Source organism: Ciconia boyciana, chromosome 15 (assembly GCF_034638445.1).
Source record: "Ciconia boyciana chromosome 15, ASM3463844v1, whole genome shotgun sequence".
Classification (NCBI taxonomy): Eukaryota; Metazoa; Chordata; class Aves; order Ciconiiformes; family Ciconiidae; genus Ciconia; species Ciconia boyciana.
Genome location: NC_132948.1, coordinates 3,699,121 through 3,722,313, shown reverse-complemented (window position 1 = coordinate 3,722,313; position 23,193 = coordinate 3,699,121). Strand labels below are relative to the sequence as shown.

General features: G+C 45.3%; 1 protein-coding gene across 5 annotated transcripts in view; it reads left to right on the top strand.

Annotated features, from left to right (window-relative positions):
• The window catches only part of TPCN1 (two pore segment channel 1), a 49,525-nt gene that overhangs the window by 14,316 nt on the left and 12,016 nt on the right, over nucleotides 1–23,193 (top strand). The window contains exons 1-20 of one of the 5 annotated variants that reach the window (XM_072879830.1): nucleotides 2,230–2,306; nucleotides 3,320–3,384; nucleotides 4,013–4,132; nucleotides 7,224–7,348; nucleotides 9,928–10,104; nucleotides 11,501–11,614; nucleotides 11,874–12,004; nucleotides 12,588–12,676; nucleotides 13,288–13,322; nucleotides 13,955–14,013; nucleotides 14,818–14,917; nucleotides 15,948–16,064; nucleotides 17,039–17,163; nucleotides 18,407–18,455; nucleotides 18,654–18,717; nucleotides 19,762–19,806; nucleotides 20,947–21,003; nucleotides 21,093–21,146; nucleotides 22,632–22,704; nucleotides 22,937–23,044. In XM_072879830.1, the coding sequence (XP_072735931.1) occupies nucleotides 3,324–3,384; nucleotides 4,013–4,132; nucleotides 7,224–7,348; nucleotides 9,928–10,104; nucleotides 11,501–11,614; nucleotides 11,874–12,004; nucleotides 12,588–12,676; nucleotides 13,288–13,322; nucleotides 13,955–14,013; nucleotides 14,818–14,917; nucleotides 15,948–16,064; nucleotides 17,039–17,163; nucleotides 18,407–18,455; nucleotides 18,654–18,717; nucleotides 19,762–19,806; nucleotides 20,947–21,003; nucleotides 21,093–21,146; nucleotides 22,632–22,704; nucleotides 22,937–23,044 (1,703 nt within the window). In that variant the 5' untranslated portion in view covers nucleotides 2,230–2,306; nucleotides 3,320–3,323. Of the gene's footprint in view, nucleotides 1–2,229; nucleotides 2,307–2,491; nucleotides 2,711–3,319; nucleotides 3,385–4,012; nucleotides 4,133–5,299; nucleotides 5,319–7,223; nucleotides 7,349–9,927; nucleotides 10,105–11,500; nucleotides 11,615–11,873; nucleotides 12,005–12,587; nucleotides 12,677–13,287; nucleotides 13,323–13,954; nucleotides 14,014–14,817; nucleotides 14,918–15,947; nucleotides 16,065–17,038; nucleotides 17,164–18,406; nucleotides 18,456–18,653; nucleotides 18,718–19,761; nucleotides 19,807–20,946; nucleotides 21,004–21,092; nucleotides 21,147–22,631; nucleotides 22,705–22,936; nucleotides 23,045–23,193 lie in introns of those variants that run through there. The other 4 variants (XM_072879831.1, XM_072879833.1, XM_072879834.1 and 1 more) reach the window with 4 other exon arrangements.

Below are 23,193 nucleotides of genomic sequence, written 5' to 3'. Positions count from 1 at the left end.
TACCATGCTTTAGCTCTTCTGTCACTGTGTTTAGCTTGTGCATCAGGATTTTTACATGTGTGCACTGCAGATGTTAGCAAGGATACAGTGGTCCTCTAATTAAACAATGCAGGGCTTAAGTTGTCTTCGATATAAGAAGATAGGCAGCACAATTGATAAGAGGCAATAATATATAAAAAGTAGCTTACCATGCTGAGGGACATCTGCTCATCCTTCGTGTGGATTCAGCTCCCTGTAGTGTGGTGGATGATAGCGTGAAGTGAGCTCGTGTTGATGCCATAGGAACTAACTGGATTCTCGAATAAAGGCGAGGATGGTAGACTTCAGTTGCCTCATACCGCTAACAGGAAGTGGCAACATCCATATTTTTTTAAAAACTTTTCTGTGTTAAATAGGAAGCTGAAGTGACTTTATTTGTTGAGCTTCACAGCAAGCGAGTGCTGTGAGAATATAGTAAGACAAAGAGCCCTGAGGCCTTTGCATATGTTTCTGCTGTGCCGTCGTCTCTAAGGAAGAGCATGACTCAGTTACGCTGATTTGAAATATTCAGAAGTATGTTATTTCTCTTGCAACAGAAGGACTTGGCACTGCACTCTGTTGGAGATGCCCTGTTTTTCCTAGGCAACAAACTGATAGTAAATTGTTTAGACTTCCTCACGGCTGTTAAATTCCTTCCCATAACATCTCCTGAAAACAGGATGGGTGCTAGGATATTTTGGGCTGCAAAGATCAGTCCTGCGATGCTCCTGTTGGCAGAGCGCTGACCTGGCAGTCAGGCACTAAAGGCAGTGATTTCACTCTCTGTCTCTCTCACCTCTGAGATGTGTGGCCAAGTGCCAAACCAGCTGTGCTTTCCAGGCGGCTTCCAGCTTTTTTTCTCCCGGGTAGGTGAGTCTGGCCTTGAAGAGACAAATGCACGCATGTTCATGCCTCAGCACTTGAAAAGAAAAGGAGCAGTTTCTTATCAACCGCATTGGAGCGGGGAGAGAAGATAAATCCTCTGGAGGTGAAGCTACATGGCATGTAAGCACTTGGAAGGGAAAATGCCATCGTTGGTGCTGGTACAACTCCAACATACTTGACACTTCAGGATCCTGCCGTTTCCTGGCCAGAGCTGCTTCTGGGCTTTGCCTGAATTGTGTTGTAGTACTGCTAAAATTTTGGCTTTGGGACTGAAGGTGCCTGTACAGCTTGTGTTGGGGAAGGGTAGCCATCTACTTAGTTTCCTTTTTTTTCTTCATGGAGTTGCATCTTCTGTGGTGGGCATTCCATGCAGTTCAGCGGATTAGGGCTTTCTGGGAGAGAGAAATGTTTCTGTTTGGTTTTGACAAGCAAATGCCATCCTCCTTTTGCAGCCTTGTTCATCCTCACTGCAGCCTCGGGGAGCAGAGTCACTGAGGGAGCCGGCAGCCGTAGCCAGCACGGGGATCCTGCACTGGGACAGCTCTTGTGTGTGAGGTCAGGAGGTCCAGGAACCCCATGGGCAGCTCTGATGCTCCTGGGATCTGCCTTCTTCCATGGGCACACGTTCAGTGTTGCTGCATGCCTGGTTATGTTTCTTTTAAACTGAAAACACGAGCTCTGTGATAGCTGAGTGTGGGTAGTTAGACACAAATGCAGTCAAGATGGATGGTATAAGAAACTGAGGTAGTGTGGTGGTAAGGAATGCAGCAAAGCCTGAAAAGAAATGGCTCCAGCTAAATGGTGCAGTAGTCATTGCGGTAAGGGACTGCAACTGCGTGAATCGCAGTCTGCCTTGTGCCCTCTTCCCTGCTTGCAAAGGGATCGGAGCCTGCCAGGGAGACCCTCGCGCGGGAAGGTCAGGTTGCATGTCTGTGCGGACTCTCGCAGCAGACTTGTAAAGCGTTTGCTCAACTCCAGGAAGTCACATTTGCCTTGGACAGCTCGCACTCCTGGAACTGTGTCCAGCTCCAATAGAAAAAGACACTGCTCCCCTGAAAAAACGTAGCTGGCAAGTGTTTTCCTTAACAGGGTTCATGCCTCTTTCCAAACAAGAAATAATGACTATAAGGGTGGGGTAAATGCAAGACAGCAGTTCTTACAAACAAAGTTGCAAGAAGGAAAGAAAGGACAAAGTTGGTACCAGATTATATTTAATTAAGAAGGAATCTGATGGTTAACTGACAATTTGGCCTTCTCTTTCCCTGTCCTCCTCCTCTGTGGCTCAGTGACGGGTGCACTGCGGAGTGCTTTATCAGCTGGCATGTCTCCGGTTGTCCGAGACGGTTACTGGAGCTGCCCGGAGCGTATGCCCTGGACAGCTTGACCTTTCCCAACTGCGGGAGGTAACGCCTTGCTTACTTTTCTCGCTTGCTGCTGTATTTGGTGCATCCACTTGCAGGAACCTTGTAAGGCAATGTGAATGAAGATGTGTCCTGTCTCCAAAGTCATGTGTCCTTGGCGTTTCTTTTTTCGCTTATCAAGAGAAATATTACTTGCACATGCAACTCATTAGACGAGTAACTCACATATTGCTGTCTTACATTGGCTATGCAGGTGATATGTAAACAGTATGAATGACATTTAACTATAAGAATATTTTTGCTGAATTATGTCACTTGCCCTGCCTTCCACACAGTTTGCAGAGTTCTGTCGTCACAGGCATACTAGCTAAAATAGCATTATCTGGACAGGATGGCAACTAGCAGCTCCATCAAGACCTTCCTCAATCTTTTAGGAGAAAGCCCTGGTAAGTCTGGTAAAGGCACATGGCTTTGGAGTCAGTCGAGGAGCTAATTAGAGGCATCTCAGTCTGTTCCAGTGTAACGCCATAAAAAGTGTGTGCTATCTAGAAAGCAGAACATCTGGCAAACAGGCTAATGAGAGCCAGACTGGGAGAGCTCTGAGGCAAATGTAAGAGCTACCCTGTAGAGTTTGTTTATAACTCTTTGAATTGGTAGGAGGTTACTAGCTTTTTTGATTTTTAAAATTATTATTATTTGTTAAAACAAATGCAGACACCAAGGATCAAACAATGAAAGTCCAAACTGACTTCAGTTTGACATACACTAGCCTGGCTGGGAAGGGTGATTTCTCCCTGGTTCCTGTGAATGTTTTCTGTCCCTTAGTCCCCTCTCGGCCCTGCCCTCGAGATCCCCCGTGGCCGCGTGAGCTCCTCCGAATGAGAAGAGTTTGTTTGCTCTCTCAGCCAGTGGAGAGTTTTTCCTTCCCCTAAGTCGGGAATTTGTTTTGCAAAGGGAGAGGTTTGGGCTCAGGAAAGTTTATGCTCCTTCTCTTTCTTTCTTTTTTGTTTTCTGTTTTTTATTGTAATGATGACATATGGAAACTATTTACACAGGAGCATGCTCTGCTGCACTGAATGGAAATGTTGGAGTCCCGGCAGTATCATTCCGGATGCCTTGTGTAAGCAGCCAGCTGGTTTTGCTTTTTCTTTTTTTCTCTTTTCTTTTTTTCCCCTCCCTCTCTCCCTTTTCAAGGAACGTCTGGGATAAGTTACGCAAGTGTGGAAGGAAGCTTTGCCATCTGTGAACGGCTCAGTTCGTTTACTTTGCCATGCCCCTTGTACTGCGAACTTCACAAATATCTGTTTTCTTTTTTTGCTGGGGGGGTGGGGGAAGACTCCTTGCTGTGAGTAGTCAGCACTTTGACTCCTTTCCCATTAGTTGTTCATGCTGGTGAGCAAATTCTGCTATGTGCCAAAATAAGAGAGCACGGCACGTGAAGCCTTGCTTTACCACCATGCTCATGCTTAAAAGCTCTTTGTCCCGCAGCTAAGCCTTCCCACAACTTGCACTTAGAAACATCCTGCCACTAAGACAGCGATAGGGAAACGATTTAACCGAAGCCTGAGCCACCTTCCTCAGAGGGGAGGGGAGAAAACGTTTAGTTCTGCAGAGAGCAGAGGAAAATCTTTTGTGCGTAGCTTTCCCTTGAGGAAGCTGCGAAACTGAGGATCGGCTTTCGGAGGGGAGGGAGGGAGGGAGGAACTTCAGATCTGACTTGTCTCCCTCTCCCCAACTCCGAACACAAGCGTGCCCGCTTCCCGACGCGGCGGCTGCCATGCAGTGGAGAGAGCCGCCTGCCATCTACTTCGAGGATTACGGGAGTCCTGTGGAGAGATCCTCCTATCTCATTGAGCTCAATACTAATGGTAAATGCCGTCGGGGATGTTCTGCAGCACGAGCTGAGCGGAGCGGAGGTTGCATTAGTCTGTGTCATTGTTATCATGGGAGCAGCTGAGGAAATTAGCTAGCTGGAGGGCTGCCAAACAAACAGTCAGAGGGTTGCTTTTCAAATTTATTATTATTTTTATTATTATTTATTACCCAGATGATGCTGTTGCCTCAGGGATGCTAGATCAACCTTCTGGTACCTGATGGGGAAGGAGCTGATCCACAAAATGCAGCTCCCCACCGGAACACTTCACCAGTACATTTTCTGTTGTCTGTGCCTAGAAAGATGATGTCTGGTTTAGGAGGAAAACATCTTCGTTTCTGGATTTATTTTTTGTTTCTGATTTGCATCTTTGGGGGCTGTTTTGTATTTGCAACCTTGATCTCACTGGGACATCTCTTCTGCTTCAGCTGCGAGTCCTCCATGTGAAATGCAGAGAGGCGTCCTGGGTTTTTACTGTGGTATATCTCTTTGCAGTGTTGATCCTTTTCAAAGAGAGGTTGGTCTTTGCGAAATAACTACTTCAGGGTTAAAGGTAGTTTTGGCATCTTTTGGTAGAGTGCAGTGTTTTGGTGTTTTCTTCAATGCTACAAACCTTTGCTGATTTGACCACAGTATGTTTTGATGTTCTTAAATTTTGTATATACTGTAATGCTCCAATAACATGGTAATATTGTAAGCAACCTGCTTAATATGTGACAGAATCATAGAATGCTTTGGATTGGAGGGGACCTTTACAGGTCATCTGTTCCAACCCCCTGCAAGAGCAGGGACATCTTTACCTAGGTCAGGTTGCTCAGAGCCCCATCCAACCTGACCTTGAATGTTTCCAGGGATGGGACATCTACCACCTCTCTGGGCAACCTGTTCCAGTGCCTCACCACCCTCATGGTAAAAAATCTCTTTCCTAAATCCAGTCTAAATTTATTTCTTAAATTTATGTCCCTCTTCCCCAAAAGAGCTAGTGCAGCCAAGGTGTTGATTCCGTGCTTTTTCAATATCCCCTGAACTGCGTGAGATGAATCACACTCAGATTTTCTCTGAATGCTTGCTGTGTTTTGAAGGTGAGTAATGGAAAGGCCTGAAACCCTGGCTGCTGCTAGCACCTTCACAGTTGTTGCTGGTTTGAGCAACGCATCCTGCAGCCTCGCCCCAGCCGCCAGGTAAGGAAGGAGCTGCGGGTGACGTGCTGTAGAGCTGTCCCAGTAACACCATGGACGGCACGTATGGCTCTCGGCATCTTCAGGCAGCAGGTTATGTGTGATAAGAAGAGGCTGCGCTCTCTGCTCCAATGTACCGGTTGCTCGTGCGCCTCAGCACAGTTTGGGGGTATTTGACAGCTCCGTGCCTGTCTGTGGTGATGCTTGAGGGCTTTGAGGCTGGGGGCTGGAGGCCACTTTGTGCTCTGCCTCTGCTGTGACCCAGCTTAGTGCCCCACGGAGGGGAAGGCAGGCAGGACAGGGCTGCAGCGTGTCTCATCTGGCAGCAAGCAATCTGTTAGGATGGGAATAAGGATTGGAAAATACTTGTCTTCTGGGTGGTAAGGATCTTCAGCAGGGAGTCCAGGTTCTGATGAAGATGTGCTCCTTCTGCGACTCTGTTAAGCATTAAATGCAAAAAGGTTTTTGCTATCAGGCTGCAAGTTTGAGGGAGTCTGTCTCTTTGAAACACATATACAGTAAAAGCTTCCTAAATAATAACATCTAAGAAAATTTTAGAGCTCACAATGTAAAGCTTCTGATTTTTGCAAATTGCTGCCATCTTTTACTTAGAAGGCAAACAAACCCAGAAGACTGCGATCCAGTTCTGTGGATAAATAAAATTTCTATGATTCAGTTTTTTCAAGAACTGCGCTCGTTCAAGGTGTAAAAGGGGTGTGGGAGAGGAATCAGCCTCATTCAAATGGTCGTTCTCGCCCTCAACAGAGACTTCCCATGTGGTTTGGGTAATGATTGAAACTCTGGAGAACGGAGTGTGTGGACAGCTCCACCGCAGGTTTCATGCCTGGCCCTAAGCAGGTCTCGCTTTTGTGGGGTCTGTGCTCAGTATTCGTTGTCAAAGGTGCAAAATAAAAATCCCAGTCCCAGAAGTAGAAATCAAGTGACGTTCCCTTTTTGAACAATAATTGCCTTCGTGCATGTTTTTCTTGTATCTTTAATTGCACTGAGGCTGTGGAATGCAAAAAATGGCAAGTATTCTGGAGTTTATATACCTGCCCTGCGTAGCTCTCCCATGGGAAGGGCACTATGTATGGGTAGCTATGCTTGGGAGTTGCTTTTTGCAATAGAATTGTATTTTTTAAATGAAATTTTTAGTTATGAAATCTGGTACAAATGTTCATTGTTTTATAGTGCTTTACTGATGAGCCAGACATGCTCTTAGAAGTTTCAAAATTAATTTATGGGGTATAAATAGAAAATTAATCTTGCTGTTTGTTTTCATCAGAGGAGTATTGGTACTTACCTGCACCAAAAAGAGCGTTGCAAAGATGCATTGTTTAACGACTCTGTAGAGCTCTGAAAAATGAGGCTTCCTACTAAAAATACTGACTGCTGCTATTAGTGTACTATACAGCTTCTGTACTCAGTCTGGTTTCCCTTGCCTGTGGTAGTCCTGTACTCCATTCTTCCGTGGCCTCTCCTACCATTAAATGTGAAAAGGCAGCGTTCCTTTAGCAAGCCCACTTTTATTTTGTGGGTTGGACATCCTCGGAGACTTCTAGCTGTTAGCTGTCTGTTTATAGTTTGACTGCTGATCATATGCTACAAACATGACAGCACGGATCTCCTGAGCCAGGAGACCTGCTTATTGTATTAAATAGGATGCTGTCTCTTTTGATGAGCTTTTGGGAGCATTCCCGTGTTGAAGTGCTGAGTTTGAGTGTGTCTCTTAAAAGCTCCTACACGGGAAGAGTCAATTTGTCTGTGTACAAGCTGTCAGTTTCCTGGGTACTCTGCCACCTCTTGATGCTTGTCTCTGGTCCCAGTGCCTGGCTTGTTTGCATGCCTCCTGATCAATCTCAGCTCGCTTAATTGTAAATCAATTTTTCTCTTATTGTACTGATGCAGATGGAGGCAGCTATGACGTTATTAATGATGCATCCAGCCCTGCTGCGGGGGACTGCTGTGCACAGCAAAGCTCTGCCCGACACAACTGGGAAATGAACTACCAAGAGGCAGCAATCTACCTCCAGGTGAGCCCTGCTGTTTGATGTATTGTGTGAAAAATGTACTTCTGAAACTATGGTAGTTCTTGATTATAAGAAACAAAGAGCTTCAGTTTTGAGGTTAAAAAATTGGTGCTTTGCAAAGGAATCCGCTCAAAGAGCGGGGAGATGCTGGAATTGCCTTCAGATGGGCTGTGGCAAGTCATTTGGGAGCAACTGAACAAGCTACCCATCCTCTCCCATCTCCCAGTGCCAAGGACTGTAGTAGTTGAGGGATTCAGCACATGTTCAGTTCTGCCACCTTACCATGGAGATTTCTGTAACTTGTCACAGGTCGTCATTTTATCTCTTCAGTCGCTCCAGGCTGAATGGTCAGCGCTCTCCTGGAGACATCTCATGTTCTGGAACTGCAGGTCCTAATCCTGCCCTGGCCACAGATTTGGTGGGTGACCCTGGGATGTTTGTTTAGCATCAGTCAGGCCCTGCAGATCATGTAAGACACAAAAGAAGGTAGAGGTCTTGATTTCTACAGGAAGAGAGCATGCTGAGATTAGGATCAGCCCAGGGGTGAAATTTATCCTATTCAAAAAGAAAAAACAAACAAACAAACCCCACCCATGCTCCAGTTACAGGAAACACCATCATTACTTCAACAAAGGTATAATATTTTTAAGATCGCCGTACAGTCGGGCGTGATGAATTAGGTACCAAAACTGAGCTTCTCCCAGAGCTGGCCAGTCTGAAATTGTTGCTGGTTCTCTTACTGTCCTTCCTTCCTCCTTCTCTTCATTCCCTTTCAAAGGCTCTGCATTGCAGCTTGAGATGCTTTGGACCCAGTTGGGTTTTTTGCTTAAGTCACCGCAAGGTGATTGAAACCATTTGTTCCTCCCTGCTCCTTACCCCACAGGACTGAGAAGTATTGCTTCTCTGACATTTTAAAACCGGGTAGGCTTGGACCTTGGTAATACTTCAGATTCGTCGTATGCTAGAGCAGCACTGACAATATAATGGTAGCTCCAGCCCCTCCCGGGCTTTTGTTTAAACTCATGATTACTGGAGATGCTTTGCAAAGGGTCATTGAGTTGCTGCAGTGTCTGATGGTAATGTACGCAGCAGGCCTGGCCCTTCAGATGCAGATTATTCTTGCTGCTGCCTTGACCAATGGTCATAATGACAATGTCCTTGAAATGAAGTAGATGTAACTTGAAGAGCATGCAGATTGTTTATTTGAACCAGTAGCTGCAGGCAAGAGTGTCTTATCTGAATAAGAGGACTTTGCTGTCCAGCAACGTTTTGAATTGCTTGGCTACCACGAGGCAGAATTTAGACTATTTTTCATTCTGCTAGTGTGTTTTGTCAGGCGTGAATAAGAATGCCCTGCTGATCTAAGCTAGCGCTCTCTTTAAGTGGGGGGGCTTGTGTTTTATGGAGCTGGCTGCTGGGTTTTATCCTGCTCGCAATCTGGCTCACTGACCTGGCAGTATTTGTTCGTTTGTTCTTAAACAGAATGTGAGCTTGCCTGTGAGATGAGTAAATGAGAAACATTTGAAACCATCTTCTGAATTCGTTTCGAGAATGCTTCACTTCATAAAGGAGATCCTGTTTCCTGACCTTGTTATCCATTTGCAATCACAGTTATTCTGCTTTGATAGTAATAGCTTATTGTCCTGACAGTAATTGCTTACTTGGAAAGATGTTAATTTAAAAACAAACAAACAAACAAAACTACTTGTGCATCTGAGTGTCCCAGGTAGGGAAAAATGATCTCTTATGACAGTTTCCAAGAGGCAGCAAGTTTCCTGTGAGTGATTAAAGCTCCCTTTGACTCAACCATTGACTCAAGAAAGAGAAGAACCTGTTGGGTGGTTCTGCATGAAAAACCTCTAAATTCTCCCCAAACTAAGTTTTGTCCTAGAGGTAAAAATAGTAATGATGTAGCTGTTTAAAAATCAGTTGTAGGCAAACTGTTAAGATGGAGTATCTGACCTTTTAATGTTAATTAAGCTTTCTAGTTAAGAGGGAATGACAAATCAGCATAGGGGCTTGTTAATTTTTCATGGAGTCTGTCTTCTCACATTCCTGAAGCAGAAAACACTGCATGTGCTCCAGTGTTTTCTCCCAGACATTTTGCAAGGCCAAGATAAGGAGGAGCTAACTGTCAGCCAGGTGCCCTGGAGCTTATCTGTGTGTTTTCGTGTTCTGTCCTGCAGAAGTTTAATCAAAGAAGTCTGTAAACATGTGGAAGTGGTTGCAAATAAATGAAGTGCTGTGTTTATGTTGGAATGTTGACTAAAGTTTCTTTGCCTACCTTTATAAACTCTTTCAGCACTCTTCCTCATTTTGAAAAGGCTCAAGGGTTTCTGAAGCAGGAGTTTGTGGATATTAATGAGTTTCATTACTGAAATATGCTTATGAACAGAAGGGGATGTCCCATGTGTGTAGAGTTCATTCCTCAATAAACAGATCAATGTCAGGCTGTAAAGTGGGAATAGCCTGTTGGGGATTGTATCTAATCCTTATAAAAGTGTGCGTTCTTCATGTGGAAAGCTCTGTTATAGTACCGAGAGTCACTAATGCTGTTCTCTTCTTTATTCCTGCTGCCTTAGGAAGGAGAAAATAATGATAAGTTCTTCACTCACCCCAAAAATGCCAAAGCACTCGCTGCCTACCTCTTTGCACACAATCACCTTTTCTACCTAATGGAGCTGAGCACAGCACTGCTTCTCCTGTTGCTGTCTCTCTGCGAGGCGCCAGCTGTTCCTATGCTCCGTCTTGGCATCTTTGTAAGTACTTTGGGGCAAAATGAAGAAATCTGCCTGTTTTGCATGTGTGGGTAAGAGGAAAAAGGCAGCTAAACATAGAGGAAGAAAGTAGCAGTAATAGGAAAAAAACACCTGGCTTGTTCTGTAAATTGGTTGACAGCAGGTATGTCAACCAGCAAAATATCCTTTTTTTTGTCTGATGTGCATAGACCACAATGAAAGTGACACTTATTTCATATTATCAATTTGTGCAGTTCTTAGGTTTTGTAACTGTTAGAGAAATATGTGGGTTTTGCTTTTTCCTGAAGTAAGTCAAGAACCTGTGTGCTTTGACGGGGTGGTTTTAAAGTCATTCTCAGGGTTGGTGCCGTTACCCCAGTACCACCACTGGTTCCTAGAACACAAACAGATCTCAGCCTGGGACAGGTTGCTCAACCTTCTCCTGTCCTCTCCTCCCAGTGTTGTAAGGACTCTTTTTAATGTGTGTGTGTGTGTGTGTGTGTGTTTGAGGGACTTGAAGTTTTATGTCTAACCTTCACAAAATGCAGGCTGAGAGAAGGAATACGCAAACTGGTGTGTACTATTGTCATACTACACATGTCACACTACATACTGGTGTATATACTGTCAGGCACAGTGCTAGGAGCTGCTGTTGCTGGTGGGAGAAGCTACATCGGCTTTTGGAGCTGTTAATGGCACCCTAGGATCATGCCAGACGTGTAGAACAGCCGTGACAACCTTGGGGTCAAAGTGTTCCTCAAAATGAGTCAGGGCTGCATTACTCAGTTTTGGTTTTGAGCTGTGACTAAAGCTGAGGTTGTAAGAAAATACTGTCGTCATCTTTGTGGCGCATTTTGCGTCTTCCAACAGAGAAAGGGTCCATCAGCACTGCGAAAAGCTGCATTCTGTTCCAGAGCTTGATCAGGACCCTGTCTGTGGTTGTCCAGAACATCTATTTCAGGAGAAAACCCTTCTGTGTGTAAATTCTCTCTGCCCAGCAGCTTTTCTTCCTGCATTTCACTAAAAAAATTGCAGTCACAAACTTTTTTAAAAGGTTTTTGCTCGAGTTGCTGATGTCTTGCCCTTTTGTTTCAAATGTATCAATACATTTTTTTTGATGTGTTATTCAAGTCCAAAAGGGATGTGGATTTCCAAGAAATTCTGGGCTGATACTGAATAGGGGAAAATTCTACCGGCTTTAATAAAAGCACAAAGCAATAAATATAGAAACTTTGAAAAACAGAGTGCTGTGCTAGCTTTAAGAGTGGCCTTGGGGTTTCCTGCATGTCACAGAGCTGTGCTCAGACTGTTGTCAAACCCATGTGCTTCTTGAAAAAGGAAGGGTAGAAATGTGGCCTCTGATGTGCTGCTGTTTGTAACCAGAAGCACTCATTTAAGCTTTGCTGTATTGTAACAGGTCCATGCAACCCTAGAGCTGTTTGCGTTAATTGTGGTAGTCTTTGAACTCTCGATGAAGATGAGGTGGCTAGGCTTCCAAACCTTTATCAGACACAAAAGGACTATGGTGAAGGTAAGTTGTCTATCTGATTGTCAGTGTTTCTCCTTCAGCATCTTCGGGAACCGAAGAACTGAAGTAAATATTGGCCTGTACTGTAGCAGGGATGACTTAGCCATGTGTCCTAGCTGCCAAATGATTCATGTGAAATCTCTAAGCTCTCGGAGACACCTCCCATCCTTAAAGTGTCCAAATAAAGGAGTGATCAGCGAGAGCTTTGCCTTTCTGAAAAGGAGACTGCAGCTGTGCCTCTCATTAAACCCCTGTTTTGCAGACTTGCGTGCTGTTTGTACAGTTCATAGAGGCCATCGTGGTGTTGGTGCGCCAAACCTCGCATGTCCGGATAACAAGAGCTCTGCGCTGTATCTTCTTGGTGGACTGCCGTTACTGTGGTGCCGTCAGAAGGTGAGTGCTCAGCTGGCTGGGTTTTCTGCTGTCATACCTGGGGCTGGAGTGGAGGAAAAGCACTCTGATCCTGCAGGCATCTGAGGAGAATAAGTGTCTTTCATGGGCATTTCAGATCTCGGAGATCTTTTGTAATTGCGACTGAAATGTACCTACTGTCTTGCCTACATAGGGAAATTTCATAGGTAGTAGCTTTGGATGTGCTGATGGTACACAGTGCTTATGTGTACTGTCCTCAGCTGTATAACTACCTCAGAGAGCACAACACGTGAGCGTGGCTGTATTGTTTCTGGCTCCTAGGTTTGCCTGTAAACTGCACAATGAATCACAGAGCTAGTCTTTAGTCTGGAGGAGGAAAGTTGACAGGGTGACATTAGTATTGTTTGCAGTACCTGAGAGCTGACTGCAAAGTACAGATAGGTAGCTTGGAAACAATCTTAATTTACCTAGCTTCCTACTTTTAATCCTTGGAGGGAGTGGGAAGAAAGTCCTCAAGTATGGTGTGCTGTTAGGTTTTTTTCCCTGCCAACCCAGAGGAGAAAACATGCAAGTTTTAGTTTATTAATGTTTTCTTCTTTTTCAGAAATCTGCGACAGATATTCCAGTCCCTCCCACCATTTATTGACATTCTTCTCCTCCTGCTTTTCTTCATGGTGATTTTTGCCATCCTGGGTGAGTTGTATTTATGGAAGGTGAAGTGATGCTCTTCACCAGTTATTGTCCAAAAGCAACACGAACAGCTTGGATGAATATAAAGCTGATCAGATTCAGAGTCCTGCCAGGATCTTCCATTTATTCCATTTCATCCGCAGTTATCTGGAAGGCATAATTAAAGATCCACAAAATCTAGAAGCTGGGTATTTGATTTTGAGACAAACATCCTTTTGACCTCTTCCAGAGGATAGTCTGTGGTGTGTGTGGTTGTGGTTTCCAAGTTCTGATTCCATCAACTATTCCTCAATCTTGTAAGTTTAGTCTACATTCCCACGAGTGCATGTGTCTGTAGTGTACCTGCTACAGTCCTATACTCAAACCATGCCTAGACAGTTTGTTTTCCAAAAGGATCGGTGAAATGCCAATGACATGTATTGGCAAATCTGTATGGAGAAGGCCTTCCAGATACTCTCCTCTTCATGGTGTCAGAGAGGGCTTACTCTTAGTGTGACCTTCTCTTTGGGAACAGAGACTCACCACTCTGCTGCTTGACATTAAACAGTCTTTATTTTTGTTTGTTCTTTCCTGCTTTCTTCTGTCCTCCTCTATCTTCTCCGCTGCTTCTCTAGGTTTTTACTTGTTTTCTCCTAACCACTCGGATCCGGTGAGTATCACTGATTCTTTCAACCGAAGCTTAAGTCCCATTTTGACATGCTTAAGAATCAAACATTACTGTGTGGACGTAGCTTTGTCCTGTGCAGTGGCCTGGGAAGCCAGATGCTAGCTGGTCAGAGGCTGCTTGGCGCTGTTACCCTGGTTTACCCCCTGCTGGGAAGGAAGACAGTGCCGAGAACTTCCTCAAAGACAGGATGTCCCAAAAGGAACATTCACGGAGTTGTTCCTTGTTCTTGGTGTTTTACTTCAGTCTAACGAGCCACCTGCCACTGTCCCCAGGGGAGGAAGGTGTCCGGGTGAAAGCTCAGCTGCCTCAGACTGTGGCTGTCAGAGTCTAGCAGCCACTAGTTTCTGCTGCTGCCGAGTCTATAGCTTGCTGAGAGTAACTACTACAAAAATGTGTAGATGAGCTTTTAATTGTTTTAACTCTTCACATGCCATCTCTCGGGGACCTTTAAAAAGGACCAATGCTGAAGTACCCTTTCCCTAGGGGAGGCATCAGGGAATTGTAGAAGTGCCTGTATTCAAGTGGGTGGGTGGGTTGGTTCGTTGTTTTTTGAATGAAATATCACTATGAATGAAATTCTGCTTGCATTTTGTCATGGGAGATTTTTCTTTCAGTACTTCAATACCTTAGAGAACAGCCTCGTGAATCTCTTCGTGCTTTTGACCACTTCAAAGTAAGTTCATGCTTTTCTAGCTTAGTCTTTCCCTTTGTCCCCAGAGAATTCTAGCAGAGCCAAGAGTTTATTTGCTGAAATGCTCTGTCTCCAAATGTGACTCCTTTCCTCTGCATGAGAGAGAGATTTCCTGGGTCAGCCTGCATGGGAAGAACTGGTATTTCATTTTGTTTTAGGACACTGTGACCTCAGATGCAGAGTTATCTCTAAACGACTCAGACCACTTCATCACTGTGAGGGCAATAAGGGGGAAAACAGCTTTATTAGGCCTCAGGCCAAGAAGGGAAAGTTTCTATTTGTGCTCCTTTGTCAGCTGACAGTTTTCTGTTGTGAAGTAATTTCCTATTCCTCTGCTTTGGTTCACCTATCTGCTGGGAAAGGGGGATAACAGCAGTGGGTAAATATTGATCTGCTGTCAGGGAGAGCTCTGAGGATTAGGAAATTAGCAAAGGATGGAATAACTCCTAGGTTGTAACACTCTGACACCAAGGCTGTATTGCTGTCGTTGCTAAGTATCAAAGCACAACCCTTAGCCACGTTACAAATCCCCTTTTGCCCATTTGGTTTTTGGGATGTGCAAGGAATGTGCTCTTCATATTTATTTTTTTCATCATGCCTCCATGTTCTTGCTGCTCGTTGCTAGGCGCAAACTTCTGTGTCATGAGCAACCCCATGTTTTGCAGAAATGTGCAGATCTTGGATGCAAGTTTACACACACACCTGTGTCCTGTGCCTCTTGCCTTCATAATGGGAAGTGTAGCATGAGCTATTCGGTGCTTAAACTTGTGTCTTTTTCGGATGCAGTTTCCCTGATGTAATGATGCCATCTTATGCCCGGAACCCCTGGTCCTGTGTCTTCTTCATAGTGTATCTCTCCATTGAGCTGTACTTCATCATGAACTTGGTGAGTCTCCTGTTGAAGCACTTGGCTTCTCTCTGCCTGATTTTGGAGCTCATTGCCCAGCAGAGTCTTCGCCATTCCCAAGAGTGCTCTGTAATAATCTGAGACCCTTTGGCAGAATACTTTGAGAAATGGCCGCTTTGCCACACATAGGAGTCTTTTAATGTTTAACCACAAGGAGTTGAACTAAATCACAGAAAACAGAACGATACGAGTATCTTTCAACTTCTCTCACATTAATATCATGCTTGGAGTGACATACTCAGTTGCATGAAATTTATTGTCCTTTTCTGTCTTAATTATTTATCATAAAATGGCATTTTATTATCTGGGCTTGCCTGAAATACTTTGTAAATCAGCTTGAAGGGGATGGAATTACTAAGTATGGCAGAACTTGAAGAGTGCTGATAACTGCAGTGTGAGAGCGTGGCTGCTGTGCTGGCTCTGCTTCTTGCAGCATCTAGGGCAGGGCCAAGACCAGCTCAGGTGAGGATGTGAGCAGTAGAAAAGGGGTTGTGAAAGGAGTTGAGGAATTCTGCAGCCCAAGGTGAGTGATTTGATGCTTGTAGTGGGCTTGGATTTCACTGCCGCTGTCCTAGATGGAGGCTTAGTTTTGACATGTGTTTGCCAAAGCTCCTGTGGAAGGGTGAGTCCAGAAAGCAGCCTTTAAAACCCACATTCCAGGAAGAGATCAGGGCATTTTAACAAACCTTTTGATACTGTTTTCTGGTGGCATGTGTGGGGTTTAGCCTTAGCTCTTAAAACCACTAGTGAGTGTTAGGAGGCCGGAAACATCTGGACCTCTTCCAAAAAGTGGATCAGTGTGTGTGCAGTGTGCTTGGTGATCCTTTTGTGGGATCCCTTCTGGCCAACCGGCCCTCGCTGACTCCATTCTGCCTCAGTCAGTGCAGTGCTTAGTAAACTCCTCCTGCAGGCAATGCCTCTCCTTGCCTCCGGATGTTCCTGCCTGTTCGAGAAGCACTGGCTCTGGTAGCCACAGAGTATAAGGATCTCTCCTGTCTTCTCTCTGCAGCTTCTCGCTGTTGTGTTCGACACTTTCAATGACATCGAGAAGAGGAAGTTTAAGTCCTTGCTGCTGCACAAGCGCACGGCCATACAGCATGCCTACCGCTTGCTGATCACCAAACAGGTACGGGGCCCCGCAGGGAGGCTGAGAACAACCTGGGTGCAGCAGGAGGGGAGGTCAGCAATGTTTTAAGAACACCAGTGGTCTGGAGTGCTTAAAGAGCATGTTCCAGAAAAGATGATTTATGTCTGTTGGCCGTAATCATACTCACCAAGGGCTACTGTTTTTTCATTTGTGTAACTTGTTTATATCTGTTCCTGGAGAAAAAACAAAGTAGTCTGAATTTCAGCCCCATGTGAGGTTATGGAAGTGTCTTGATAAAATGAGTGAGGTTTGTTCTGGAGAGCGTGCAATCATTGATTTCTCTCTAATTCAGTGTGGATCACTTGAGGACTTGCTTCTCAAGCACCAGTACTTAGAGGAGGGGTGGGTTCTACATGTGAAGGTACAGTACAGTTGCTAGATACTGCATGAGTAAATGCTGCAGAATCAGAAGTAATTCACCTACAAAACTCTTTACAGGGACAGAGCACTGGGGGAGAGGGTTGATTTCTTGCTTAACTTGTGGAGCAGGAAGAGAAATAAGGCCCAAAAATAACTAACCCACTTCTAGTAGATTAGTTCATGTTTAGGGCACATTCATTATATGAACAGTTCCTGAGGAACAGCTGATAGTCTTAAAAAAGTGCCAGTAATGGGACCTGTTAGGCTGTCTACTAATTTCCCAAGAAGAGTGGCTGAACTCTGTCCATTGGGGTGTCTGGTTGGACAGTTTTCACATGACAGGGCAACAGAGAACAGCTCTGCATTTGCTGGAGGGACCAACTGCCAGGAGAGCTTTCTGATCTCCGTGCTCTGGGATAAGCTCAGTACATTAAAGTAATAGCTTAGGGTACTTTTGGGGCTTAGTTATAATGGCATCTTACGATAACGTAGAAATCCTGCTTAAAATGAATCCAGAGTGAGAATTAAATACGCTAGCCTCTGCGTGCTTCTGCCTGATGTCGCTGCTTATGACAACATTCCCTTGTTTCTAGAGGCCGTCTGGAATTTCCTTCAAGCACTTTGAAGGACTGTTGCGGTTTTACAAGCCTCGGATGTGTGCCAGAGAGCGATATCTCACTTTCAAAGCACTGAATCAAAGCAATACTCCTTTAGTCAGGTAGGATGGTCTTACTGCTGCACCCAGAGCAGGGAGGTTGTTTCACTCTCTGAAGCTAGGCTGTACTTCACAGAGGATGGCTGGGTTTATGGAAGGAAACTTGTCTGGGACGTGGGACTAGAGTTAGGTGATTGAAAGGATTTGTCTGGGAGCTTGGAGGGGTGGGTACCCTGAGAGTTGAGGTTTTGCTACGGAGGTGATGGAGTTCCTGCGTGCCCTCTTGTGGATACAGCGCTCTGCTGGCAGTCACCAGGCAGCCTCTGTTTCCCACCTCCCCTGCCAGAACAGAGGAGCGAGAAATTGAGGAACAGCATTAGAGCCTGCAAGGAGCATTTCTTCACACAGTGCAGCCTTGCAGCTTAACAAGTTTTTGTTTTTTCCAGCAGCTGGCTGTGTCCCCCAGGGTTTTGTTAATTAAAATCTGGTTCTGCTGGTGCTTTCAGGACTGTCATCCTCTGTGTTATGAGGCAGAGAATTACCATTCTGGTGGGTGGGTGCAGCTAACTCCAGCCAGCATGGAAGTAGAGGGAATTAGAGCAGGAGACCTTCTCTTCCTTTTCCTTTGTTCTGGCCACAGACAGGCTCGGAGTGAGTCTCCCGTGAAACTGATGCCAATGCTTCTCCTTAAAGTCAAGTGCCACAGAGAAGTGTTGAAAATGGCATAGGGAGAAGGGCTGAATTTAGGTACCTAATGACACCGGTAAGAGTCTGAGAAGCTCAGCATCCTCACTTTCAGACACCTAAAAGCTGTTACAGGCCTGACCCTGAGCACCTAGACAGGCACTCATGTTTTATGAGTTTCTTTGCTTTCATATCCTTTTTCAAATTTCATTTTTACCTTGAAAAGAAAATGTGCAAAGATGTTAGAAAAGGACTGTACAAGTAACTAAGACAGTCCAAGACTGAAGAACAGTACAATCTCTATCCTTTGGATTTTGCTATCTAAGCCTCAGGTCTTTCCTCTCAGTGGTAAAATTCTGGAGTCCAGTAGAGTCAGAGTTTCCTCTAAGGGCTGTAGTCTTACAGAAAGAAGGTAGGCTTTGCACCCTGTTCTGGCTACTGTCAGTCAGTAACCTCTGGCCAGATGGGGAAGAGGTCAGTGTTGAGTTATATCAGCTGTGGTTGCAGTTCTAATAAGGAGTTAATAACTTCCAGGGACTCTCTGCTGATGATGCCTGACAAGGACAATTAAGGATTTAATCAACTCCAAGGCTCTGATCAAATGCTTCTTTCTGTTTTGCAGTCTAAAGGATTTTTACAATTTCTATGAAGTTGTTGGCTTAAAATGGAAAGTAAGTATTTATTGGGTGGAGAAGAGGGGAAGTGTGTGTGGGAGGGAGAGCAAAGGAAGCCAGTGATTAAAGAGAAGGTGGGTGAGACACAAAGGCAATCTAAAGAAGCAGATGATGGGGATAAGGTGGGTCTCCATCACTGCACGTTTTTTGTATGGATGTAGCATTGACTTCTCATTGTGGCTGTTCCGCTTCCAGGCAAAACGAAATCGCGAGCACTGGTTTGATGACCTTCCACGGACAGCATTCCTTATTTTTAAAGGTAACAGGCTGTGTTTTCATGACAGCATGTGTTCAACTAACAGGAAAAGCATTTCTTTACAAAGACAGGGTCCTCTGAAGGGACCTTCTCTTATGTCCCTGGTAAACAGCTGAGGGAAGGCCTACCAACCAACTCTCTGTGTATTCAGAGCCTCCAAGGCCAGAGCCTTGTATTCAGAGTCTCCAAGGAAGATTTCTGTCATGTAAATATTCCCTGTGCTCTGACCCAAACCCCAGCTTCCTTAAAATAAGAGACTTTTTGGCAGAAGCTCTGTAGCGAGCCAGACCCTGAGGTCATGGAGGGCTGTGTTCCTTTTTCAGCACAGAGGTTAGGTGGGGATTTATGATTGCTGAATCTAGTAGAGTTTATAGAGTTTCTCCATATCCCAGGCAGCAACTCACAGACTGTGGAGTGGGATTTGTGTTTTCACAAAAGATGCTAGGCTTCCTAGTCCCAAGATGTGGTTGCAGCACTCGTACAGGTCAAGTGCAGCTGCTTGGGAAGGGGACAGAGGTCTGAAATACCCATCAGTGTAATCTGTTTTGCAAATGTGATTTATCTCCCATGTCCCAGGTTTCCTGACTGAATGTAGCCATTCAGAAATAAGAACGTATCTGCAATTCTTTTTCAGTGTTGTATGCTAGTGGGAAACAGTTAACACATCTTGATCCAAACACACAGCAAACCATAGGAGTCCTACGAATCTCTGCTGATGCATTCATCCCTCCTTGACAGCATATATGTTGTTCCAAACATGGGCAGTGCTTCAGCAGCTGCATTTACTTCTGTCCACGCCACAGACCTAGCACATAGAGAAGAAAAAGGCATCTTGGGGGTTAAGGATAGTGAGTTCATTGCTGCTAAAATTCTAGAGGAAATTTGAACTTGGTCCCAAGAAGTAAAAGTTAATAATCTGCTAATCTGCTTAGTTTCTGTGCTGAGGATTGGTATGAAAAATGTCTCTAAGGAGAAGATGGAGGAAGCCGCGTGTGAGGCATGGAGGATCGTGTAAACATTTGGTTTGTCATACTTTCCTTCACGCAGGCATCAACATCCTTGTGAAGTCCCGTGTGTTCCAATACACCATGTGTAAGTAGAAGTAACGAGCTGTCTCTCTGCTAGGCTCCCTTCATCGTGTGGATCTGGGATGCTCTGTCTGTCTCAGCCCCTCCAAGGACTCAGCATGGTGGGGCCTGGTCTTTGGTTTGAGCCATGGCTTGTGTGCAAATTTGGCAGTTTTGATGGAGAGGGAGGGAGCTGCATGCTTGTTCTGACCGCTGCTGCAGCCTGGGCTCTCAGCTCTCACTGCGTTGAGTCCTCTGGAGAGGCTCATTGGTTCACTGCTTCATAAAGCACTTGTGGGTGTGATTCTGTACGAGTCAGCTTGTTGCACTTGGGTAGGTTGGTGGTTAGCTTTCATAAGCCTTGAGGTTTTTATCTTGCAGCTGAAGGATGCTGGGTAAGGAACTGCCTTACCAGTCAACCCCCTTCTTCTGTTTGCACTTGAGAAAGTGCAAGCATCCTTGTTGCTGGAGGGATTGCTTGGTAACTGTACTGCCTGCAAGAAAGATTCTGTGCTCCTCTTCTCTAGAGGAGAAAGAGTGCTTATTTGTGGTGCTGCTCGCTATGTTCTACTGTTCCTACTCGATCTGTTCCTACTCAGTAATTTGGGGTTTTTTTGAATGCTGGAGGAGATGTTTTTTGTCAATTAGGATGCTAAACTGAAGAGAGTGGGGTGGGGTGGAGTGAGGAGATCTGAGTGAAAAGAAGTCCTGCACCTTCGGTTCTCAGGATTTGAATGTTGGGGAGAAGCAATAGATCCAAGCCGAGAGGGCTTTGTCCTGCACTGCTGGGGACTCTTCCTTTGTCCTGCACTGCTAGTGGTTCTCAAGATCTTGCTCCAGAACTAGGAGGAAGCTGAAATATGCATGTAATAACATGGCAGAATGTAAGATAATTATGGGTAAAAACTATTGAGATGATTCAGACCATTGTTTTGTTTTAGTTTTGTTTCCTTCTGCAGATAAAGGTACTGCATCTGTTAAAGGCCTGGGAAAACTCAGGGTAGAAGTTTTGCAACTCTCCCAAGTTATGAGTTCAGTTTGTTAGTTGAATTGGAAACACTGACCCTGCCGCTTGTCCTATATTGTACTCTTTTCGTTAGCCTAGGAAATGGATGTCCTCTGGTCCAGGAGTGTTTTTGCTATGGGTTTTTACTTCGTTTTCCAGATACTGTGGTGGCTGTGAATGGAATTTGGATTCTTGTTGAAACCTTCATGCTGCAAGGTAGGAAACATCGCAGCTTGTTTCATGACTGTGATGCTGGGGGATTGAATAAAGGGAAGGCTAGAAAAAGTTCTTTTTGTGTCTTGCAGGAGGGAATTTCTTCTCCAGAAATGTCCCATGGAGCTACATAGTCTTCCTCACAAGTAAGTTGACACCTCCCAGCAGAGCTGTGTCATTTCATAAGGAGTTGGGAGGGGAATAGACAGCTCTGTTCCCAGAAGATTATTCAGTTTGAAGTTAAAACTTAGCCACAGGTGTACAGACTCTGCCTAGAACAATGCTGTGCCTGGCAGGGATCGTCAGCATCCACACAGACCCACATGAACACTGCTGCACTGTTACACAGCTCCCTGAGCCACTGCAGTCTGGGGAGCCTCTCACCTCTGGTGCAACTCTCTGCAAGAGCTGCTGTATTACTCTTAAAGCTGGCTTCAGTCCTGAGAGCAGAATAGCCTTGTTTTGTTAGGCACAGCGTGCAAAGCGATAAGCTCCTCCAGACTTGTGATGGCTCTGTGTGGAGTTTGCTCACGTTGCTCTGTGCTGCACTGCCTATTCCAGGAGGCATTACCAGCTCTGATCTGATTGCAGCTGTGAGCTGGCTCTCTGCCACGCAAAGAAAGGCAGTCCTGTTGGAGTACAGAGTGCAAGGGCACACTGAGGAGAAGTCTGAAAGGACTAGATGAACTAGTTGACGAGCTGAGTTTTCTAACTAAACGTCATCCCCTCCATAAACGTGTACCTTAGTCTTCCTTTTTAGCCCCGGTATAAGCAATTGTAACTGCACGTGCTGGTTCATTGCACTGCCATGGAACTCTTCAGTCATGTAAATTTACTTCCCTTCTCCTGCCAGTGTCTCTTGCTCAAGAGGAGAAGAAAAGTATAGCTCCATTGAATCAAAATAGCGTGTAAAACTGCAGCAGGAGGTTCTTTGGAGAATCTAGGAGAGGTTGCTAACCTCTTATTTGACTGCTGGGTAGCTCTAGTGGTTCCCTGGCCATTAGTCTTCAAAACACTTGTCATGAAAGTTTGAAGGCAGAGGCGCTCTGCAACACTTCTTTTCACAAGGATGTTGTCGTCCAACTCTTCACTTCTCTCCCACCTTGGAACCTGGGAAGAAGGACTTTGGGATGACTGAAACAGGGCATCATCATGTTATTGTGGCAGTCTTTAACCTACAGGCTCACAAGGTGCTGCCAGGACAGGGGGTGAAGTATTTGGATGGCTCCTCTTTGAAAGGATCTCTCCCTGCAGGTCAAGGCTAGGCTATGGGATGTGGATATGTTCCAGTGAGATAGAAGGAAATAAACAGGCAGGACTGAATTCCCTACACCACTTTGTGGCCTTTCCTACAGGAGCTTGTGCCTCGGCATTTATAGCGTGTTAGCCAACTGACAGCTTTGTAGACTGCTCTGAAGAGAAATCACCATGAATACAGGAAAATGTGTTGATTTGGAGGGAAAATGGTTTTTTGGCATCTCACTGAGAAGGAGGAGGATGGGTGGGAGTCTGTTAAACTTACGTTCGGCAGTCCTGTACTTAAAGCACCACACATCTTTGAGGGCAACCCTTTGCATGAGCCCTCCATGTGACGCTGCTTATTTCTGTCCATGGCTGTCGTCTTGTTTTAGTCTATGGCGTGGAGCTGCTCCTGAAGACCACTGGACTGGGGCCTGTCGAGTACCTGTCCTCGGGTTGGAATCTGTAAGTGCACACTGACGTTTTGAGAGAGAGATGGCAAAAATTGTTGGGTTAGAAAGACTGGCTTCTGAGATGAATTTTTAGGCCTGTAGATGAGGCCATCAGCAGGCTATTATAATCCTTCTGCCCTTGGCCTTGTGCATCTTGTTAGGCTGAAGCAGCACCAAGTACCTCTGCTCTGCTGAAACACTAGTGATAAATCATTGCTCTTATTTTACATTTTTTTTCTTTCTAGCTTTGACTTCTCAGTCACCCTGTTTGCATTTTTGGGGCTCATGGCACTGGCGTTTAACATGGAGCCATTCTACTTCATTGTGGTCTTGCGACCCCTTCAGCTTCTGAGGTGAGACGGGAAGGCTGGGCAGGGGGTGCAGAGAGCAGGCGGGGAAGAAAACAGCCGGGCTGGTTTTCCATCAGTCCCAATGGGGACCGAGCTCCTTACCAGGCGAGGGCAGGGATTGCTCTGTGGGTACGTGACCATGGCAAACAGGA